We start from the raw sequence: 19,629 nt of genomic DNA, 5'->3' as shown, positions 1-19,629 counted from the left end.
ATCAAACATTAATTTTAATTTTTTTTTTTGACAAATGTCAACAGTAAAACTCCTCTACCTCCTGCTTCACCTCCTCAGACCTCCTCCCTCTTCACCTTTGCCACCAGGCTGTAAGACTGACCCCAGATCAGACTTCCTCTTCCAGCCCCGGCTGCTCCGAGTTCTCCGAATACTGCGGAGGATTAAACTGTTTGGTTCTGAGACTCTGTCAGACTGGTGTCAGGTTCACCTCCAGGACTAACGTGTATTCATCCTCTACAACAGTTTACTGCCAACACAGGAGCACGAGGTAAGTCATAACTGAGCAGGGGCCACAGCCACCGGGGGGCAGCACCCTGACCCCAGCTAATACCCTATTGTTGTTATGAGTTATTATTCTGATAAAACATTGAGTATTTGCATCGCAGCCGTCACTTCATGTCCAGTGTAACCGTAAAGTTCACGACTGATTTGATTGGACGACATGGGTCACAAGATTTAGTTTTTATCTTTATTTCTGTAAGTTTGTAAATTGAATCAAAGTTAAATTCAAAGTGGCCCGAAATGAAAAATGAAATAAAATTACAATAACAAATAAAAAACACATCAGTTGTATTTACTTCTTATTATGTCTCTTTATCTGTTGCTTTTTTAATGTAAATATTTTTTTACAGGTCAACAACTAAAAAACAAAAAGACTAAAAAAAAACTGTTGTTTGTCTGAATCACTCAGAACATTTTCGTTGGCAAATGGAACAAATCTAAATGTCATCAAGAGGTTTTTAACCTTGGGGTCGTGACCTCATATTGGGGTCACCTGCAACTCAAATGATATATGTACAACAATCGATAAAAATAATTACTGATAAAATATTTTCTTAACTAATTTTTTTTTTAAATGATGATTAAAAACAACAGTGTGAAACGACTTCAGTCTTTCACTGTTATTTAATATAAATTGTGTCAAAATGGCCATAAAATGTCAGGAACCACTGGATTAAAACTTAAAAAGAAGAAAATAATTAATTAAACCAAACATGACAGAACACAGGGAATTGCAAAAAAAACTCCAAATTTTATTTGTTAAGCACTTTTCACAAAATCTCCTGTAAACAAATGAGAGGCACTAAAACAATAAAGGAAACAAAGTTTTAGCTTCGTTTTTTTTATTACATCTAAAAAATAAATAAATAAACTTCCTACAATCCTATTCTGGTTAGTTCACGTCCATCAGCAATGTGCGACGGCTGGAGTGTTAAGAGTTCTAGGGCTAAAAGTAACAACACACAAACCCGACCTGCATCCCGTCGCCACGGCAACAACAGGATTGCCTACAGTTTTTCCATGGAGACAGCGTCGCCATGGCGACAAACTTTTTGGTCCTTTTCAGGAAAAAGGTCTGACGTTAATGACACAACTTTTTATCTAGTGTGTGTGTGTGTGTGTGTGTGTGTGTGTGTGTGTAAAACATCCAGAGACAATTAAGTAACAAAAAACACTAAAAGTCGAGGATGAAAATAAAAATAAAAATGATGTCCTCTCCAGAACTTCTCTTCTTGTCCTTCAGCAAAGTTTATCTTCTCTGCCCCCTTCACAAAACTCCGCCCGACACACACACATACACACACAAAAGCATCAAATGCAACGGCGTGAAGATACGTTGAAGCTGACGTTTGACTTCTGCCTGGTGGATGAGATAACACACCAGAAAACACACACATACACACACACGTCGATGCACACAAACTGAAGTCAAACCATGAAAATGTCCATTTCAGTTTGTCTGGATAAAATGAGAAACAAAAAACACTTCACTGTCCAGTGTAGAGAAACAAACTTCCACGACGAGCGTCTTGATTCACGAAGGTCTTCAGAGAAATTAAGAAAAAAAAAAAACAGACAAAGTAGCTGTGTGTCCTCTGGAGAAACTGGAGCGCCACCTGCTGCTCATGTTGCAGGGCAGTAAGACTAAGACTGAGAGATCAGATAATGCAAAGACATGCTGGTTGACCAGGAGCACCGGAGCAGCAGACTGACGCTGCACGAAACACCAAAAACAGACGACACTAACTTCAGCCTAACGTTTTCTTTTAAGGCAATAAAAGTTCCTGGTCAAACTGATTAAACCCAGTTCTCCCACTTGGTCAAATCAACACAAACCTGGATAAGTCCTGCACTTGTGTCACTGAAGGAATTCCTCAGTGACAAGATGTCAAACGTCACAGTCAGGTCAAATCCCAGACTTTCTAGATAAGAGATCTTCACAGAGCAGCGCCAACGCCAGATCTCCGTTTTGTCTGGCGGGCTGTTAGCCCCCCCGCGAGTTAGCACCGGGCATCTCCCAAGAACCTGAACCATCCCTTGGACCCTACCATCCATAGATTAAGAGGACAGACAAACAGACAATGTCCTCACAACACAGTGTGAGTTGGTCGGACCCCAGACCAGCGACCAAGAGGTTACATCCCTGAAATAGGAAAAGAGATTTTCTTTTTTTTTTTTTTTTTTTTTTTTTTGTTTGACGGGGAAGCACAGAAGCTAAGGTCAGTAAGAACCAAGACGTTCCATCTGTCAAACACCTCAGTTTGTCCCAGTGTTGTGACGCGAGCTGGAGAAAGAAGACTTATGATTACTTAACGGATAACGGACTTCGTCTTATTTCAACCAGCAGTTTGAATTTGATTGTTTTCACTAAAAATTAAATCTATATCTATTCATTAACGCTCACATTAGAGGCATAAAACACTACAGACTGTCCTAATAGATTCACCACTATCAGCACTAGGGGGCACCCCAAGCAACATCTCTTTAAAAGAGAAGAACGCAGTGATGTGATGTTGTGCCAGAAAGTTCTTCTGAAGGTATGACACTGAGCAATTCATAACAAGACGTTCTGGAATTTTAGCTGTCCAGAAATGTTGAGACTTTTCCACCAAAATGTTGCTCGCTTAATTGATGCCTTTGTGTCTGTACAACATCAATGCTCGTTGACTTAGCAAAACTTTTAAGAGATTTGAGTCCTGGACCAGTGTGGATCTGAGGATCTGACTTCAACAGAGAGAACAAAACATTGTCAACCAAGAGCTTCACGATTCATGGTCTGAGCAAAACCTTGAAAAACGCCTCCTGGCCTTCACTCCTTCCACCTCGGCACCTGATCTCATCTGCCACATAAGGCACAACTTTAGCAAACGCAACATTATCCAGACCAAAACACTGACAACAACATTAAAACTACATGTTGAACTGCATCATTAAAAAAACAGTAACAATGCACAACTGCCCATGAAGAAAAGTCAGTAAAAAAAAAAGTTCATAAACATAACAACCCCACGAAATATTTAAAAAAAAAAAAAAAAAAATGGATGTGTTGAACATCAGCATGTCCATCTTCATATCAGAGAGCGGCAGACGGGGCATGTGTCCATGTGTGCGTATAAGAGCTAGAGACAGGGAGGGGGAGAGAGGGAGAAAGAGAGAGAGAGAGAGAGCTACAGAGAGAGAGAGAGAGAGAGAGCGTTGGAAGATGTCAACAGAGGTTATCAGAGATCGTGCTTCAGTCTGATTGGCCACAGCGATGTTGTTGGAGGACCTTTTAGGAGACTTGAGGCACCACCTCCATCACCTTTTGGCAGAAAGCCGTCGTTGATGCTACAAAAAAAAAAACAAAGTTTAAAGACTCATCAGAACAACGTTCCCACCAATTCACAGAACGAACAAAGTGTAAGAAAAAAATAACAACGTTCCCACCAATTCACAGAACGGACAAAGTGTAAGAAAAATAAAACTCACAAATTCCTTGCAAAAACCACTTGGGTTTGTTCTTCCACCACACCCCCAACATGTAGAAGGGCAGCCCGGTGGCGATGATACCGAAGCCGATGGCGCACTCTTTGGGAGTTTTCCAGAAGGAGACGATGACGAGGAACAGGCAGGCCAGCACGAAGGTCGCAGGCAGCAGAATATTCACCTGTCGGAGGAGAACGGACGGAGTTTCAATAAAAACAAAATCACTGACAGGAGGTCAAACACAGCACTCAGCTCCTCTGTCAGGTGGAGCTGTACACCACACACTGGTATTTAAGTCTTGAGGCCACAGACACTGGTCGGTCAATTTAACGACGTGAGTTTCACTGTTTTGAGCCGCAGGAATGGGACAGACAGACAGAAGAGAAACGAGTGCACACACACACACCCACCCAGACACACTGCTGTGTCGCACAAAACCAAGATAAGGGATTAAGTCAGGATACGTTGCTCATCCAGGCTCAACTGATTCTGAAGTCAGCTGCACGAAAGCACGACAGAGACAAAGAGGGACTCCCTCCAAACTGGAGTGGCTGTAGACGCCGCCGTCAGGTTCTCCTCACCTTGATGGGTCGCTCCAGCTCTGGCTTCTTGTAACGCAGCCACATCATGCCAATGATGGCCATGGCGATGCAGAGCCAGTTGAAGAAGCTGAAGAAGTTGATGACGGAGAAGATGTCATTGGAGAAGGCGTAGAGGAGCGTCATCAGACACTGGAGACAAGAGGTGAGAGGAAGTGATGTCAAACCAACTGTCAGGTCGACAGAAACACAAAAAGGTCACAACAAAAAAAAAGTACAAACACAAAAAGGTCACAACAAAAAAAAGTATGTATGGAAAAAAACCATAAATTGAACGTGCATATACTGTACATATATACACATATATACCTGTGTACATAAGCATATACTGTACATATATACATATATGCCTGTGTACATATAATCACAAAAACTTATGTCACCTATGTGTACATATATGTACATCCACATACATATATACATATATCCACATATATGTATATATATACTTAAAACATAAGCACACTATACAAAATACATATGTATTGACATATATGTATATAACATATATATGTGTATATATATATGTATATATACTGTATATGTATATATACATATTCAGTATATTTATACACATGCATATATACATATATACACAACATATATGAATTTGTGCCGAGTCAGAATCAGATTTTGTGGAATAAGAAGAATGTATTTTTACGGTGACATTTCTTTTTATCTAAGTATTTCAGTGGTAAGGTGGTATTTGTTCCAGTGGTCAGTTATCGTTAGTGTGTGATAATAGACGTGGTTTTCTCTCAGCTGGAGTGTGTACCGTGAACAGCAGTGAGGGCAGTGGGGTGAGCAGAGTGGGATGGATCATAGAGAGCAGACTGGGCAGGTGACCCTCTCTGGAGCCCACGTAGAACAGCCTAACAGGGGAAGGAAAAACATCTGGTTTCACATTCATGTCCTTCTAGGTTTTTTTTATTTCCCCATCATGTCAGGTCTTTGTGGTCACATGTTCACCTGGAGGACGTAAACAAGGAGCCGTTGACTGAACCAAAGCAGGACAGACCCACGAACACCGGGATGATCCAGGCCATGACGCCCAGGTGGCGGTTACCAAAGTCCTGTAGGACACAAGGGGGCGGAGTTTCACATGCAAGAAGAAAAAAAAAAAAAAATGACAGTGAAAAGACGCAAAGCCTTCGTTCAGACACGCAGGAACACTCACCCCCGCCACAGCCTCTGAGTTCAGCATCTGATCCGGGGTGAGTGTGGTGAAGTAGGCCAGGTTGGTCAGAACGTAGACGACGGTCACTATGGGCAGAGAGATGATGATGGCTCTGGGCAGGTTCCTGGAGAACACAGTGGAACATTTAGATACATCCACATTTATAAACATATTATAAATATATAAAAATATATATATAAAAATATATAATAAATATATAAAAACATATATATAAATATATAAAAACATATTTATATATAAGGTATACATAAAAACAGACACATTTATATGCACTCATATATATCTAATAATTGTAATTGTAAATAATAATGTAAATATAATTATTATCTTAAATCAGTCATTTGAGGACTGAAGGTATTTTCTTTTAAATACAACTTTTGTTTTTTTTGGTGGCAGTTCTGGAACATTCCGCTGACTCATCATTAAAGACGTTCTCCAGCCAAGTTTCTGACTGACAGATCGGTTTTCAAAATAAAAGACCACGCAGACAAAAAAATTTAAAAAAATGTTTTCCTTTGTGGTCCGGTACTGAATGGTGAACGACCCGATACAGGTCCCCGACCCAGGGGTTGAGGACACCAAATTTACAGTATGGACGGCATCTGTTAATCATGGGCACTCACCTGAAAGGGTTAATCATCTCCTCTGTCACAAAATTCAAGTAGTTCCTGAAATCAGAGATAAAAAAAAAAAATTCAAACATGGACGTAAACGATGACATCATGTTAATGTGACGCTCGTCTACTGGAGACTCGTATTGGCCCAGTCAGCAAAAAATATGCATCATCCAGCAAACACTGAACTTTGACCTTTGGGGTCAAACCTTCCATGGGACTGTTGACAAGTCTGACTGTTGACAAGTCTGACTGTTGACATTCTGTTTCTCACGTCATCAGAAACACAACAGAGAAAACCCTACGTCTGAGTCTTGAACTCACCAGCCACCGTAGGCAAACAGACCACTGTACAGCGCCAGGCCCAGGTTTCCAAAATTATAGTTGGAGCCCTTGAAGGAATTTTCCGGAAGAAGTCCGTCTGTTTCACCTGCAGGAGACGAGAAGGACGTCGAAAATTAAACCGAGACAAAACTGTTTTCCTGACCGAGAGTGTGTGTGGACCAGTGAAGGGCCGCAGGATTTAATGAAACTAAGACGGTCAACAGGTGACCCAGACAGGGGGATCAACATAGGGGGCATGACCCAGAGGACGGATGATCTCTTCCCACCAAATTTAATTAGTTTTTTTTTGAGGATTTATAGCATTTTGGTCTGAGCTCCAGCTCTCCACTAGTCTGTTCCATCGTGACAAACTTCACTATACACACACACACACTCACACACTCACACACATTCTCAGACACAGTGCCGGTTGCTAAACCAACAGCCATAGGCAGTGTTGGTAGTGGAAGGGTTAGCCATAAGCTGCAGTGCAGTGTGGGAAAAGCCCGTCCACAGGGGCGTCTGTCTCCGTCTCGTCCTGACAGTCTCACACTGGGTTTAGGCTGTAATTCCACAGACAAACGTCCCCGGGGTCCACACTGGGAGAGGGGGCCCCCCGGTGGCCCTGGATGATCAGACAATGCTAACGGCCATCATTTGACTCTGCTCACACAACAATGTCAACAACATGGACAAATCAGTTTCTCTCCGTCAACGCTGTCCTGACTGTAGTTAAAGGCCGGCGGTGGTAAAAGTAAATATCAACTCCGTTAGCAACAAAAACATGATTGTTTTGTGTCTCCGTCAAAAACAATGTCAGACTCTCAGTCAATCGCATTTTAAGATTTCAAATGTATTCTTGTGTTGCGGATTTCGCAGGTTTTTGCGGTATATCAAAATTTTTTATTTCCAATATTTACATTAATTTGGTGACGGAGCATTTCCTGGCCTATGAAGAAAAAAAACTGTAAAAAAAAAAAAAGACATTCTGCAACACATACATACAGGGTATTGCAAAAAATAACCTGTACAAACAGATGAACGAGATTTCAAAAGGTTTCGGTTTTTTTTTTCCCATATTTCACGCCCTACGATGCTTCCTAAAGGGTTCGTGAAGGGATAATATAATATATATATGTAAATATTATAATAACTATCGCGTCTCTACTTTGCGATCGAGGGACCAGTGTCCCTCGATCGTCTCACCCAGTCCTGCAGAGCTCACCGCAGGAAGGAAAGCGAGACCAAACCATGTGTGTTGTAGCTGCAGCTCATCCACAGGTTAAACACAGACTTCTACACCACTGCAGCTCCTTCATCCAGGCTCGTGTAATCACCGTTTATCTGGAGACTCCTCAGATTAACCAGATTTTAAAAAAAGGACCAGAGCACGTGGCAGGGATTAAACCAACAACCTCTGCTGCTGCTGCTGCTGCTCTGTGCCTGGTGTTTGCTGTGTGAAGTAGTTAAAGAGGGATTTAAAAAAAAAAGCTAAGGCAACAATCACTGTCTTCACTGTCGGCTGGTCTGGATTCTTCTACGATGGTTTTGATTTGGAGCTGCATATATACATACATATATACACATATATATACATACATATATAAATATATATATATATACATACATACATACATATATAAATATATATATGTATGTACACATATATATATAAACACATGTAGATAAGTGTAGCTTGCCGACTAGTCTGTCGTACTCATTTGAACACATCGTCATTTGGATAAATGAGGCTCAGGAGTCACTGCTCTGGATAAACACACTGTGATGATGGACTACGACGCACTGACGCACTGACACAGACCACCGTCGTGGAGCATCAACAGTCGACCGCACTCTGGTTTAGAACACAGGCTAATCTGATTATCTCCTCTGAGCCCTTCCTGGTCCGACACCTGCTCACGACGCCAGCCTCAAACAACAACAGCAGCAACAACAACAGCAACAACAGCAACAACCAGTCAACGTCAACGCAACGTTTCCTCTACTACGTTTACACACTGTATTTCATGTTACACCATTTTTACGCAAAACAGCTCACGCTGCAGACTGACGTAGTTTTTTTTCACTCCAGGTTTTCCTTCTCTCTCACTCACACACTCACACACACACTCACACACACACACCTCCTGTGTGAACGCACCTGAACTTCAGAAAACTCTACAATTGTTTTTATTGCGGGAACAGGACGCGTTTGTAAAACCCACTCTTAGACAATGACAAATTGAGGCCAATAACTGACTTTGTACTCGACTTTGTGGCGTCCAAACAGGATGCCTACCCTCCCCTCTCCCCCCCCCCCCCAAGCCATTTAGACAAGTCATTATTGCCTTTCTACTTGTATGTAGACAGGTGACAGTCGCTGACATGTGGCGACCTTTGAAGCTCGGTTTAAAAGAGTAGATGTTTGGCGTCACTGTTGGAGTCGAACTGAGAAAAACCATTGTCGTTAACCAGACGAGTTTAGGTCCGCAGGGTGGAGGTCAGAGGGACAGACAGAGGTCAAAAGGTCAGCAGGAGAAAACAAATACAGCCGGAGAAAGTCGACATACCGACGGTTGTCACATCTACGACAGTCTCCGCAAAATAACACACACTGCCCCCTGTTGTCCGCCGTGTATTACTCCATTAGCGCCGTTCAACCACTGCTTCCGTTAAACCTGCAACACTGACGGTCTGTCGGCTCACAGACCTCACCAACGTGACCTGAGAAGGTGGGTTTTTTTATCCTGCGATGACAACTTTGCCCCCATCAACCGCGCTGGTGAACAGGAACAGGAAGGAGACGCAGCCTGAACTGAGCTGAACCGGCGCTCCGCAGGAAGCACGCAGGGGAACAGAGGCTTTTCTGCTTTAATTGCATGAATCGGAGCGGAATTAAAAAGGAGTTATGAACAGTTCTGATGCTGAGGACCACGATGTGAGCCAAGCCCTGAGAGCTGGACTCAGTGAACCTCTCAGCTCTGGCAGGCTCTCACTTCCTGCGCTCACTGTCTGACCTCGTCGTCAGTCGATGCTAATAAAGCAATTTCAATCAAAATTTGATAAAGGAAAAAAAACAGCAGCATTGTCTGATAGTAACTTTTTGACGATATTGTCAAAACACTTCGATATATGCAGCTGTTTGTCCCTAAAACTGAGGTAAACGTCTCAGGATCCTACGTGTGATTCCAGCAAATTTGGCAAATCCGACGTGCGATTCCAGCAAATTTGGCAAAACCGACGCATTGCGTTATCGGGTTTTCAATTTTAGAGGGATAAAACGATAACGATTCTTACCGATATTATATAATTATGCTAATATCAGGCCGATAATATCGACCGACTGATATTAATTAATAGAGGCTAAGACAGAAAATCACATTTCAACATCCGTCATCCTCACTTCAACATGAACATGAGGGTCAAGAGGTCATATTGAAAAAAAAATAAAAAAATAAAAAGTTTGAAATTCTGGGTTACTCTGTTGATTAAAAAAAAACAGTGAGGCCCAATATCTGGTACAGGTCACCTTTGACCTTAAGAGATTTTAGATTTTTCATGGCTGATGTTCTGATTCTTCAGTTTCCTCCAGGTGGGACCATGACTCGGCCCAGTCTGAACTACTTCCTGCCTGGGGAGAACTTCAGTTTTTGACCTGCTCCCGTTTCTTTGTACAACTTTAATGAGCGCTTTAATGAATAGGCCGCGTTGTGCTCCACTAAAAAAAAAAAAGAGAATTGTCTGGTGTCTTTGAGCCTTCACAACATCCTGTGACCCTCATGAGTGTTTGGCACAACTCCAGGGAGCTCATGCCCAATGGCAGCTTCCCCCAGGGAAGTGAACCAACAGCGAATTCTTCATCTCTGTTCAAAACAAGAACTAAGAAAGTCCCTTCACCCCAAAACCATTTGGGAGGAAAAGTCATCATGAGACTTCAAGCTAAAAATAAATGAAAAAGAAGAGATGACTTTCAACGTGAGAAGGAATCAAAACAAACAGCTGTTACTGACCTAACCACTTCCTGTTTCAGGTCTGAGATTGAAGCCTTAGCGGTCTACAGGGACTGGACTACGTACGACAGGTCAACGTGTTATTCGTCAGGATTGAATGGAGCCTCAAATACTTGTAAATATATGCAGTCCCTGTACAGTCGGAGGATAAAATACACAAAAATGAGTATTTGTACGTTAACTGTTAATTAAAAAAAAAAATCACTACAGCTGCTGGAGAATATCGATCTTGGTTACCTTAAAACAATATTGCGACATTTCACTGAATTAATATTTTATTACACCCCAGTCCTCAGTGGGGAGAAACATCACATAGAAATTGTTTTGTGAAAATTTGTATAAAAATGTTATTTTATCAGGTAGAAGATACTGAAGCGTTTCTCTCTGCTATCATTTGACCCCAATTCCAGATAATGAATTCTTTTCACACCACCCACTGATCAAAGCTCGACTCCGTACCTTGGCCAATCTTGACGAAGCCGATGATGATGATGAGTGCGAGCGCCAGCAGTTTGGCCGCGGCGAAGAAGTCCTGCACTCTGGTGGCCGCCTTCACGCTGTAGCAGTTGATGAAGGTCAACAGAACTGTTGGAGACAGACGGGGAGAGAAGGGTTTGGTGTCACTGCTGTGGATTCTCCCTGACTACTGGAGAGAAGGGTTTGGTGTCACTGCTGTGAATTCTCCCTGTCCAATAGAACAAGCATCACCACACACCTAAACCACACACTTTTATGTTATATATATGTGCGAGTATATTTAAATATGTTTATTTTATATATGCAAATATATATGTTATATATGTGTGTTTATATATGTAAATATATATACATGTTATATGTGCAAGTATATTTATATGTAAATATATATGTTGTGTGTATATTTATATATGTAAATATATATGTTATGTGTGTATATTTATATATGTAAATATGTTATGTGTGTATGTTTATATGGAAATATATATGTTGTGTGGACATTTATATATGTCAATATATATTATATATGTGTATATTTATATATGTAAATACATGTGTTATATGTAAGTATATTTATATGTAAATATATATGTTATATATGTGTGTGTATATTTATATGTGTAAATATATATTATATATGTGTATATATATTTTGCCGAGGCAGAGTAATATAGTTATCACTCATTGTTTTGCCTAGCGTGTCTTATCTGTAACACTGGCAGGTTTCGTGTCCTTGTGTCCATTGTGAAAACTTTCTCATGTACAGTACTCCCTCACCTTTATCTCTACAAAGTACACACACACTGAAACACACTCAAACACACCATTGTTGAGTGGCCCCTGACACTGGAGCCCATTAAAAGTGATTAACTAAAGCAACCAGTCTCTTCAAAGCTCCTAAATCAGGTCAGAGCCACGACCAGAGGACGGGACGGGACACAATGAGATTCTGTGTCGGCCGAGAGACAAAGAGAGAGAGAGAGAGAGAGAGATGGAAAGAAGCTACAGTGAGCGAGCACAAGGACACACACACACACAGCAGTTGGCATGCTTCTGTGTGTGCGTGCGTACAAACTTAGACACACATAAACACAAGTCATCCACCAGTCAGTTGTATGAATATCTGTGTGTGTGTGTGTGTGTGTGAAGATTATGCCCCAGTCGACTCTCATGCCTGCAGCTCAAGCATTCACACACACACACACACACACACACACCAAAGTCAGCGAGCCTCATAAACACACACACACTCAGACACACATAAACAGATAACCTATCCCTTTGGTCCACAGCCTTGTCATGTGGTCTCAGCAAGGATTAGAACTTCATCAGGTACTGAGTTACCGACACACACACACACACACGGACAACAACACACACGGACAACAACACACAAACCAGGCCAGTGTCAGGAATCACACTAAAATTTAAAAAATTTAAAAAAGAAAAAACCCTAAAAATTCTCATAAAAACTATCGACTCCTCTTCCTCCGAGTTGTAATTAAAAAAAAAAAAATTAAAAAAAACCCCTGAAAGTTCTCATAAAAACTATTGACTCCTCTTCCTCGGAACAGTACGGATTTTACAATGTTTACTGTTCAGACAGAGCGTTAGCTTTGTGCTAAATCAAGCTAACACCTGTTTATACATGATATTAAAATTTTAAAAAATTTGGAAATTTTTTAACCAGTTTAATATAATACTTTCTACGTCTGACTGTAATTTATATATTTTTTTAAAAAAATTAAATTTTTTAAATTTTTAATTTTTTTAGCAAACTTAAGCCTAAATGTGATGATGTGTCATTAAAGTGGAGAATAAACCGTCTTTTGTGTGACGGTGGTGACATGGTGTTGCGTGGATTTCCATCATTCTCCTCCCACAGCCTTACCCGGAGCTGATGTAAGAGCCCGGCTTGTGTTTGAGTCCGCTGTTCGGCAGACACGTGTTCGCACAGGGTGTAAATGTTTGCTCAAATCTGGTTCTTTTCTCTTCTTAAATTAGCTTGAATGGCTAATAACAACGGGGGGGTTGTGTGTGTTTAACGTCCCGGGACAAGTCGGGTGTAAAAACTAAACGCGACAGAAGTTGCATCACTCCCCCCGCAGGGCCGCGGATACTCACGGATGCAGAGGCAGGCCACCAGCTTAGCCCCGGTGTCTGGCACGTCACAGTCGGGGAAAATGGGTTTGAGCAGGTAGGTGGCGAAGACGTAGGCGACGATGTACTGTGACGACGGCCGGATGATGAGCAGCTCGATCCAGAGCTTGAGGAAAGCCGGCAGGGAGCCGTACACCTCCAGGATGTAGGCGTAGTCTCCGCCGGACTTGGAGATAGTGGTCCCCAGTTCTGCGTAACACAGGGCGCCCACGGTGGAGAAGACCCCGCACACCGCCCACACCACCAGGGACAGACCCACGGAGCCCGTCTCCTTCACCACGCCGGTTGGCGAGACGAAAATGCCCGAGCCGATGATGGTGCCCACGATGATGGCCACGCCGTTCAGCAGCGTGATGGTCCTCTTCAGGACGACTCCGTCCTCCTCTCCTTCTTGGCCAGAAGCAGCTGCGGCGCTGCCTCCGCCGGGGAGCATCTTCTGGGTGACTTGTCTGTCCTCCTCGGTGTCCGCCAACGAGTTCGAGTTCCTCTTTTTTAACGCGGCCATGGTTAACGGCTGACTTTCCTCGCTCCGTCCCCCGGGGTCTCTGCTGCGTGTGTGTGTCCGAGTCCGGTTGTAGAGAAGTGATGCCGGTGGAGCTCTGCCACGAGGAGTCGGTGTGTGTGTGTCACCGCAGCGTGAGTCTCTGCTCCGCCTTGTATTCAATAGAAAAGTAGGTATCGACCGCCTCCTCCACCACAGCCTCTTCCTTCTTTGTCAACGTCCACTCGCTTTTTCCTATGGCGCCCTCTAGCCGAAGACAGTGGTACTACAGGACTCTCAAGAAAGTCTGGGACGTTGGAAGAGGATTTCGGGGCGGTGAGTGAACAAAGCCAGACCTTTTGACCTCTTTCTCCTTGACTTGACTTTTGACTCGAATCTGAGGGGTTTGTCATGAAGACATGAACATCAGGACCTGGTTTCTGACTTGATGAATCCAGAGTAAAACAAGTCGAGACACTGACACTGTCAGCCTGAAGACATTCACCGCTTCCTCAGATGATGCAACGTTACATGACCCAGCTGAGCCAGGGTTCCATGCGTTCCGGTCGTACACTGCTGACACTGCAGTACTTATGGAGAGGTTAAGGTAGAAGTTTGAGGACAAAGAGCCTTTGATTTTGAAGTCCAGCTTTAATGGAACAGCTCGGCTGTTTGATGTCTTTAATGTTTGAATTCCAACTGTTGGTGGAACCGTAACGATCTGGTTTCGCAGTTCGCAAAAACTAGCTAAGATTAGTAAACATGTCCATTCTTGCCTGATGTCAGCCCCCGGCCCCCGGTCCCAGGGGGCTCTAAAAAGGTGCAGAAGATGAGTAAATAAAACTGAGCACAGACTCAAATATATTTAATTCTATTTTGGAAAACGCCACCAATAGCATTTTCACCACAAGTTGTTTATTTTTAATATATATTTATGGTATTTACTGCCAACTACAGTCAGACATCCGTCAGTGAAAACGTGTCCCCTTGTCACTGACTTTCTTTTACTGCTGGTGAGTATTGGTGCAGGTCACCGTAAGGAAATACCGCTGCAACTGAAACACAGCTGTAAGAAACACTGGGGATCGAGACAAACTCGCTGCTACCACGGTGACGGCTAACTGACGAAACCACCTGAGCCGGTTGCAGTGATGTTGTAATCCGTCCTCTGGGAATAGCCCGACGGAGGAATGAAGAGCCACAACATTCAGATCATTTTCAGATCTGGCTGTGGCTTCTTCTTCTTCTTCTTCTTCTTCATCGCCTAATTACCCTGACCCCGAGCGATAAATATCTGAGTCATGAGTTAAATATAGGGCGTGTCTTAACCACAGTTCTAGGAAGTTAAAGATCGTAACGTTTTACTTAAACCTGTTTCCTTCTCTGATTCTGTGAAAGAGGATATTTGAAGAATGTGTCGCAGCAACCTGATTCAGACCTAAAACCCAGACAGCTGCCCTGAATTCATGAATGGGAGGGATGGGGAGGTGAGGGGGGGGTGGAGGGTGAGGGCGTGACAGGGCACAGTCAGGCCTGTGTGGTTTTGGGTGTGTCACCGTTTGAGAGTTACAGGAGGAACTGTTTGACTTGGTGGAAGTTTAACCCTGCTGTGGAGCCGGAAAAAAAGTGTTTTGACGTCACAGTATTTACTTTGAATTAGAATTTCAATAACAGGGTTTTTACTGTCAGTATTATTTTGCATTTATATGAAGTAGAGTAGAATGTATACTAATATTATTGAAAACCAAAGCAGATTAAACACTGAACCCTGATTTGAAACACTTTAATTCATTGAACAAATTCAATTTCAATTCAATAACTTCACTCCATTTTGGCCTAATTAATCAAACCTGGCAACCTCCACCCCACTTCACTGCAATCACTTTGTGCCCCCCCCCCCCCCCTCCCCCACCACCTTTTGCCCCCCCCCCCCCCCTCACTCCCTTCTTCAGGAACCACTGCTATAAAACATTCCTATGATGCTAGCAGGAAGTCATGTGATGACTGATGACTCATGACTTAAGGTGCGACATTCCACTTCTGTCTGATGCAATTTTGTTTTAGTAAAAATTCTCCCAAATTCTTGCCTCCAGTAACAGATTTTTTCACACAGCCCTTCTCTCATGTATTCTTCCTCTGTTGGCTGCCGTGTTTGAACCAGAACGCTCGGATCACATGACCTCCTCAGCACTGACTTGCCTCGTGCGACCAATAACGTAAAAACGTACTGCAGCGCTCCTTCAAGTGTGCCGGTCACACCAAATACAAGCCAACTTCACTGTGCGAGGCTGAAGACACCGATGTGGTCTTTGAGAGTCCCAGTTCCCACCGCCGTCCAGACACACAATTTCCTGTTCTGAGAAGATCTGGACCTGGTCCACTTAATCCTGAGGCCTGAAGGTGAAGTCCTGATATTGTTTCTATCCGTTTGCACAAAGCCTAAAGACGCCTAAACCCCGAGCTCTGCTCTAATGAAACCTGAGGAGCGGCTCCCACAGATCTTCATCAGGAACGTGGGGGGAAAAAAAAAACAAAAAACAACATTTTACAACCTCAGTAGGAGACTGATGTTTGGAACCATCTAGAACCCTGGACATTTTGAGGTTGAGAAGTTCCAGGTGGTCGTTGCAAATGTAAAGAAATCGTAAATGAACTTGAGACTAAAATCATCAAAACTTCAAACACTGAAAACGTCTGAACGTCTCAGCTGCTGTAGAAGCACAAAAAGCACATTATCTACAAGCCATCATCTAAGCCAGTGGTTTTCAAACTATGGTATGCATTCCGCTGGTGGTACTTGAGCTCCCCCTGGTGGTACACAGGGGTAACTGATTCCCATTTTGTTGAAATGAACTCATTCCTCACCAGGTTTATTTGTAGTTAGTTCGTTTTATCGGATTAAAATTTTTAACTAATTTTTCGGCAGAATGACCTCCTATAAAGACAACGACTTAAACCAGCAAGATGTGAGATGGTGAGGTTAAAGGCCAAGATCGTCGGGCAACAGATTTTACACCACGGAAAAAACAGAACAGCAGTTTTGCTTTGAGACGTTGACGAAGGAATAGGTTTTCAATGACAAGGTGTGGTAGAAAACAACATGATGGTGGTGCAGAACAACAACAAACAACAACAGAAGAAATGCAGAACATTCCGACAGTTGTGAATCTGTTTTGCAGCCGTCTTGAAGAAGAGACTCAACTGGTATGTAGGGCACAAGCTGGGGCAGGTAGAGGCAGCGTGTTTTTGACTTCCTGCTGCAGGTGAGGAGACAAGTCGATTTGAAGACTTCAGGACTTCATTTGGGAAGTGACTTCAACCTCTGTCCTTTTTTAACACACAATTCCAGACCAATTCTTTCACCGTGTCACAGCGAGTTCTTCTCCAGTTATTTCACTGCAACACTTCTAGCTCTTTATTTTCTGTGCCTCGATGATCTCGTTTAAAAAGCTTCGTGGACTTCTTGCCGTGTCTAAATAACCTCGTACAACTTCCTTCTGTTTTTTCTGAAGCTAAACTCCGATAATAAAGAATAAGATTCCTTTCTTTTCTGTATAACAGCACAGACAAAAAAAATCCCACCCCAGTGTTTGTCATATTCAGCAGAACATTACCCCCTCCTCTGTCTTTGACCTTGTTCAACAGCCAATCATTTTCCCACAGGTCAGAGACACTGGCACATTGTCAGCAGCAGTGAACGGCCGCGTTCTTCAATGCATCAATTATTTGTTTACGTACAAAAGAAAGAAAGGAAGAAAAAAAAGTCTTCACATGAGCCCGGAGTGAATGGAATAAAAGCCGACCACACATCACATGATCACGTACCAGCTGATCATGTGATCACCCACATGCACTGGTGTGTGGTGGTGGGGGGGGTGTGAGAGAGCGAGGGGTCTTCGCTTCTGCTTCTTTCTCAGGAAATGTGCCTGAGATTTGACTTTTAAAAACAGTGAAATCGACAAAAACTGAAAACATCCGAAAAATGAAGAAAATCCCTGAGGAGGATTGAAGACGGCGTGACATTTCAGGAAATTCCTCCTGTACTGTAGAAACACAAAGGCCCATTTTCTACACTGCATTATCTTAACTGCAGGTTCTCAAACTATGGTATGCAAACCACAGGTGGGTCCCTGTAGTGGTACACAGGGAAAAACTGAACTGTCAACGTCCATCACTTGCCATGTGAGTTTGAACTTCCAACATTTGGATTAGTCACAAATACAATCAGGTGAGAAACACTGACCTCTACCTGCTGATGTTGGTCTTTCTGTTCCAACGATAAACAAGAAACAAAGTATTTTTCAGTTAAATTTTGGAATAATTATGATTAGTCGGGATTAACTATGATGAATTATGATATACCAAATTTTACAGACTATAAATCGCTTCGGAGTATAAGTCGCAGGATCAAAAAAAATAATTATGATATACCAAATTTTACAGACTTTAAATTGCTTCGGAGTATAAGTCACAGGATGAAAAAAATAGAGACTTATAGTCTGGAAAATACTGTAATCATGATTAACTTTAATTAATCCACTGCTACCATGTGATCAAACAGACGCCTTGTTTTTCTGTGTATTCAAGTCTCTTCTTTCTGGAGTTCTAAGTATTTGTTGTAGTACTACTTCACTGTACAACTTAATTAACTCACTCTTAACCTCATCACGATTCAACAGGAGTAAAAAAAATGGAAGTTTTTCTTTTTAAACTTCTGAATAAAAGAAAAACATTCCTGTTTATACGGCAGCTTGTATAGAAGTGGGTTGGGGGTTAGAGGTCGGGGGTCGTTGATCTGACTTTATTTCCCTCTGACAGTCTGTGTTTCTACCCTGCTTCCTGTTCCGTATCTCAGGTTCTCATACGTCTGAATGTTTTGTTCTTTTCCTTCAACGTCACGTAACGTTTTCATTCTTTACATTTGATTAAGAGACCATCGGATTGTGAGCCTAAAACTAACATTAAATTCTGAGTCATTTTTTAAAATTAAACCCAGGAACAGGGATTCAAACCTTATACACTTCCGCAGAAATGTTCAGTTTTCTGTTGATGGAAGAACCAAGAAAAAGTTTTCTTGTAAATAAATACAGAACGGAAACAGAACAATGGTGGTCTGTTTGACATTGTTCTTATTCCTGAAATAAAGACTACATTTCCGAACATTTTCAGGGGAAGAGGACGGTCCCTACTACCATCTCAATCCAAACAGAAAAATATTTGCACAGAGAGCTGTTTTTTTTTTTTTTTTTCTGATTCATTCAGAGTTTCCCAGCGCTCTTTGTTGACTCGTACAAACACTGTGCTGTAAAAACCGTCTGCTGGGTTTGTCTTCTTTCATACAATCATGGGAACTGACAGGTGTGTCCCTGGGACTCCAGGTCCCTCTGTCCTGCAGCCAAACACAATAAACACCCCCATCAGATTTGGCTCCGTCCCCTCGCCTCTTTGGTTCGACTCAGGTGGGGACCCAAGAATCACACCCACGCTACAGTAACAACCGTTTGACAGAGTGTTTGAACAACTGACCCCCAGGACCCCCGGAGTCTGGGTGGGGGGAACAAAACATCCCTTCAGGGGCTTCAAAGACTGCAGTGGGCCGAGGAGGAAGGTGGGGGGGTTCAGACCGGAGAGGAACTGGGTCAGAAAAACTACAAGAGCCAGATGTGTGTGATTTTGATGCCTTCAAGTGTCGTGACTTCTGACGGTAAAATTACACCTGAAATTATGATCAGATCATGTTCCTTTTTTTTTAGAAATATTTGAAGTATTTTCCAGCAGAAAGACCAAGAATTTAGATTCTAAACACTTTGTCGTGTTTTTACATCTCTATCCTTTATCACCCTAACCTGCTGTTCCATCCTCTGCATTGCTCTATTCAACCCTTTCACTACATCAATGATGAAACACACACACACACACACAGTCATGTTAACATCATATATCACTTTATTGCAATACATCTGCTATTGCTTAGGGTTGTATCATGTGACCCGCCCCC

At 42.5% G+C, this 19,629-nt stretch overlaps 2 protein-coding genes across 3 annotated transcripts in view; both read right to left on the bottom strand.

The window, feature by feature from the left end:
• jph3b (junctophilin 3b) overlaps positions 1-1,727 on the bottom strand; it is a 39,877-nt gene extending 38,150 nt beyond the window's left edge. Inside the window, exon 1 of one of the 2 annotated variants that reach the window (XM_008311034.3) lies at positions 1,590-1,727. The gene's annotated coding sequence lies outside the window, so the exon portion shown is untranslated. The remainder of the gene's footprint in view (positions 1-1,589) is intronic. The other variant, XM_025056597.1, reaches the window with a different exon arrangement.
• Positions 1,038-15,065, bottom strand: slc7a5 (solute carrier family 7 member 5). Its single transcript, XM_008311030.3, has 10 exons — positions 13,115-15,065; positions 10,973-11,098; positions 6,504-6,609; positions 6,189-6,233; positions 5,545-5,668; positions 5,337-5,440; positions 5,143-5,239; positions 4,350-4,499; positions 3,772-3,949; positions 1,038-3,630 (listed from the first exon to the last, which is right to left on the bottom strand). The coding sequence occupies exons 1-10, from the start codon at positions 13,653-13,655 to the stop codon at positions 3,575-3,577; spliced, it is 1,527 nt and encodes a 508-aa protein (XP_008309252.1). The 5' UTR covers positions 13,656-15,065; the 3' UTR covers positions 1,038-3,574.
• Between the last annotated feature and the right edge of the window lie 4,564 nt (positions 15,066-19,629).

The sequence above is a fragment of the Cynoglossus semilaevis genome, chromosome 6 (assembly GCF_000523025.1).
Source record: "Cynoglossus semilaevis isolate Cse_v1.0 chromosome 6, Cse_v1.0, whole genome shotgun sequence".
NCBI classification, from domain to species: domain Eukaryota; kingdom Metazoa; phylum Chordata; class Actinopteri; order Pleuronectiformes; family Cynoglossidae; genus Cynoglossus; species Cynoglossus semilaevis.
The sequence above is the reverse complement of the archived record's forward strand: the minus strand, read 5'-3'. Positions and strand labels throughout refer to the sequence as shown.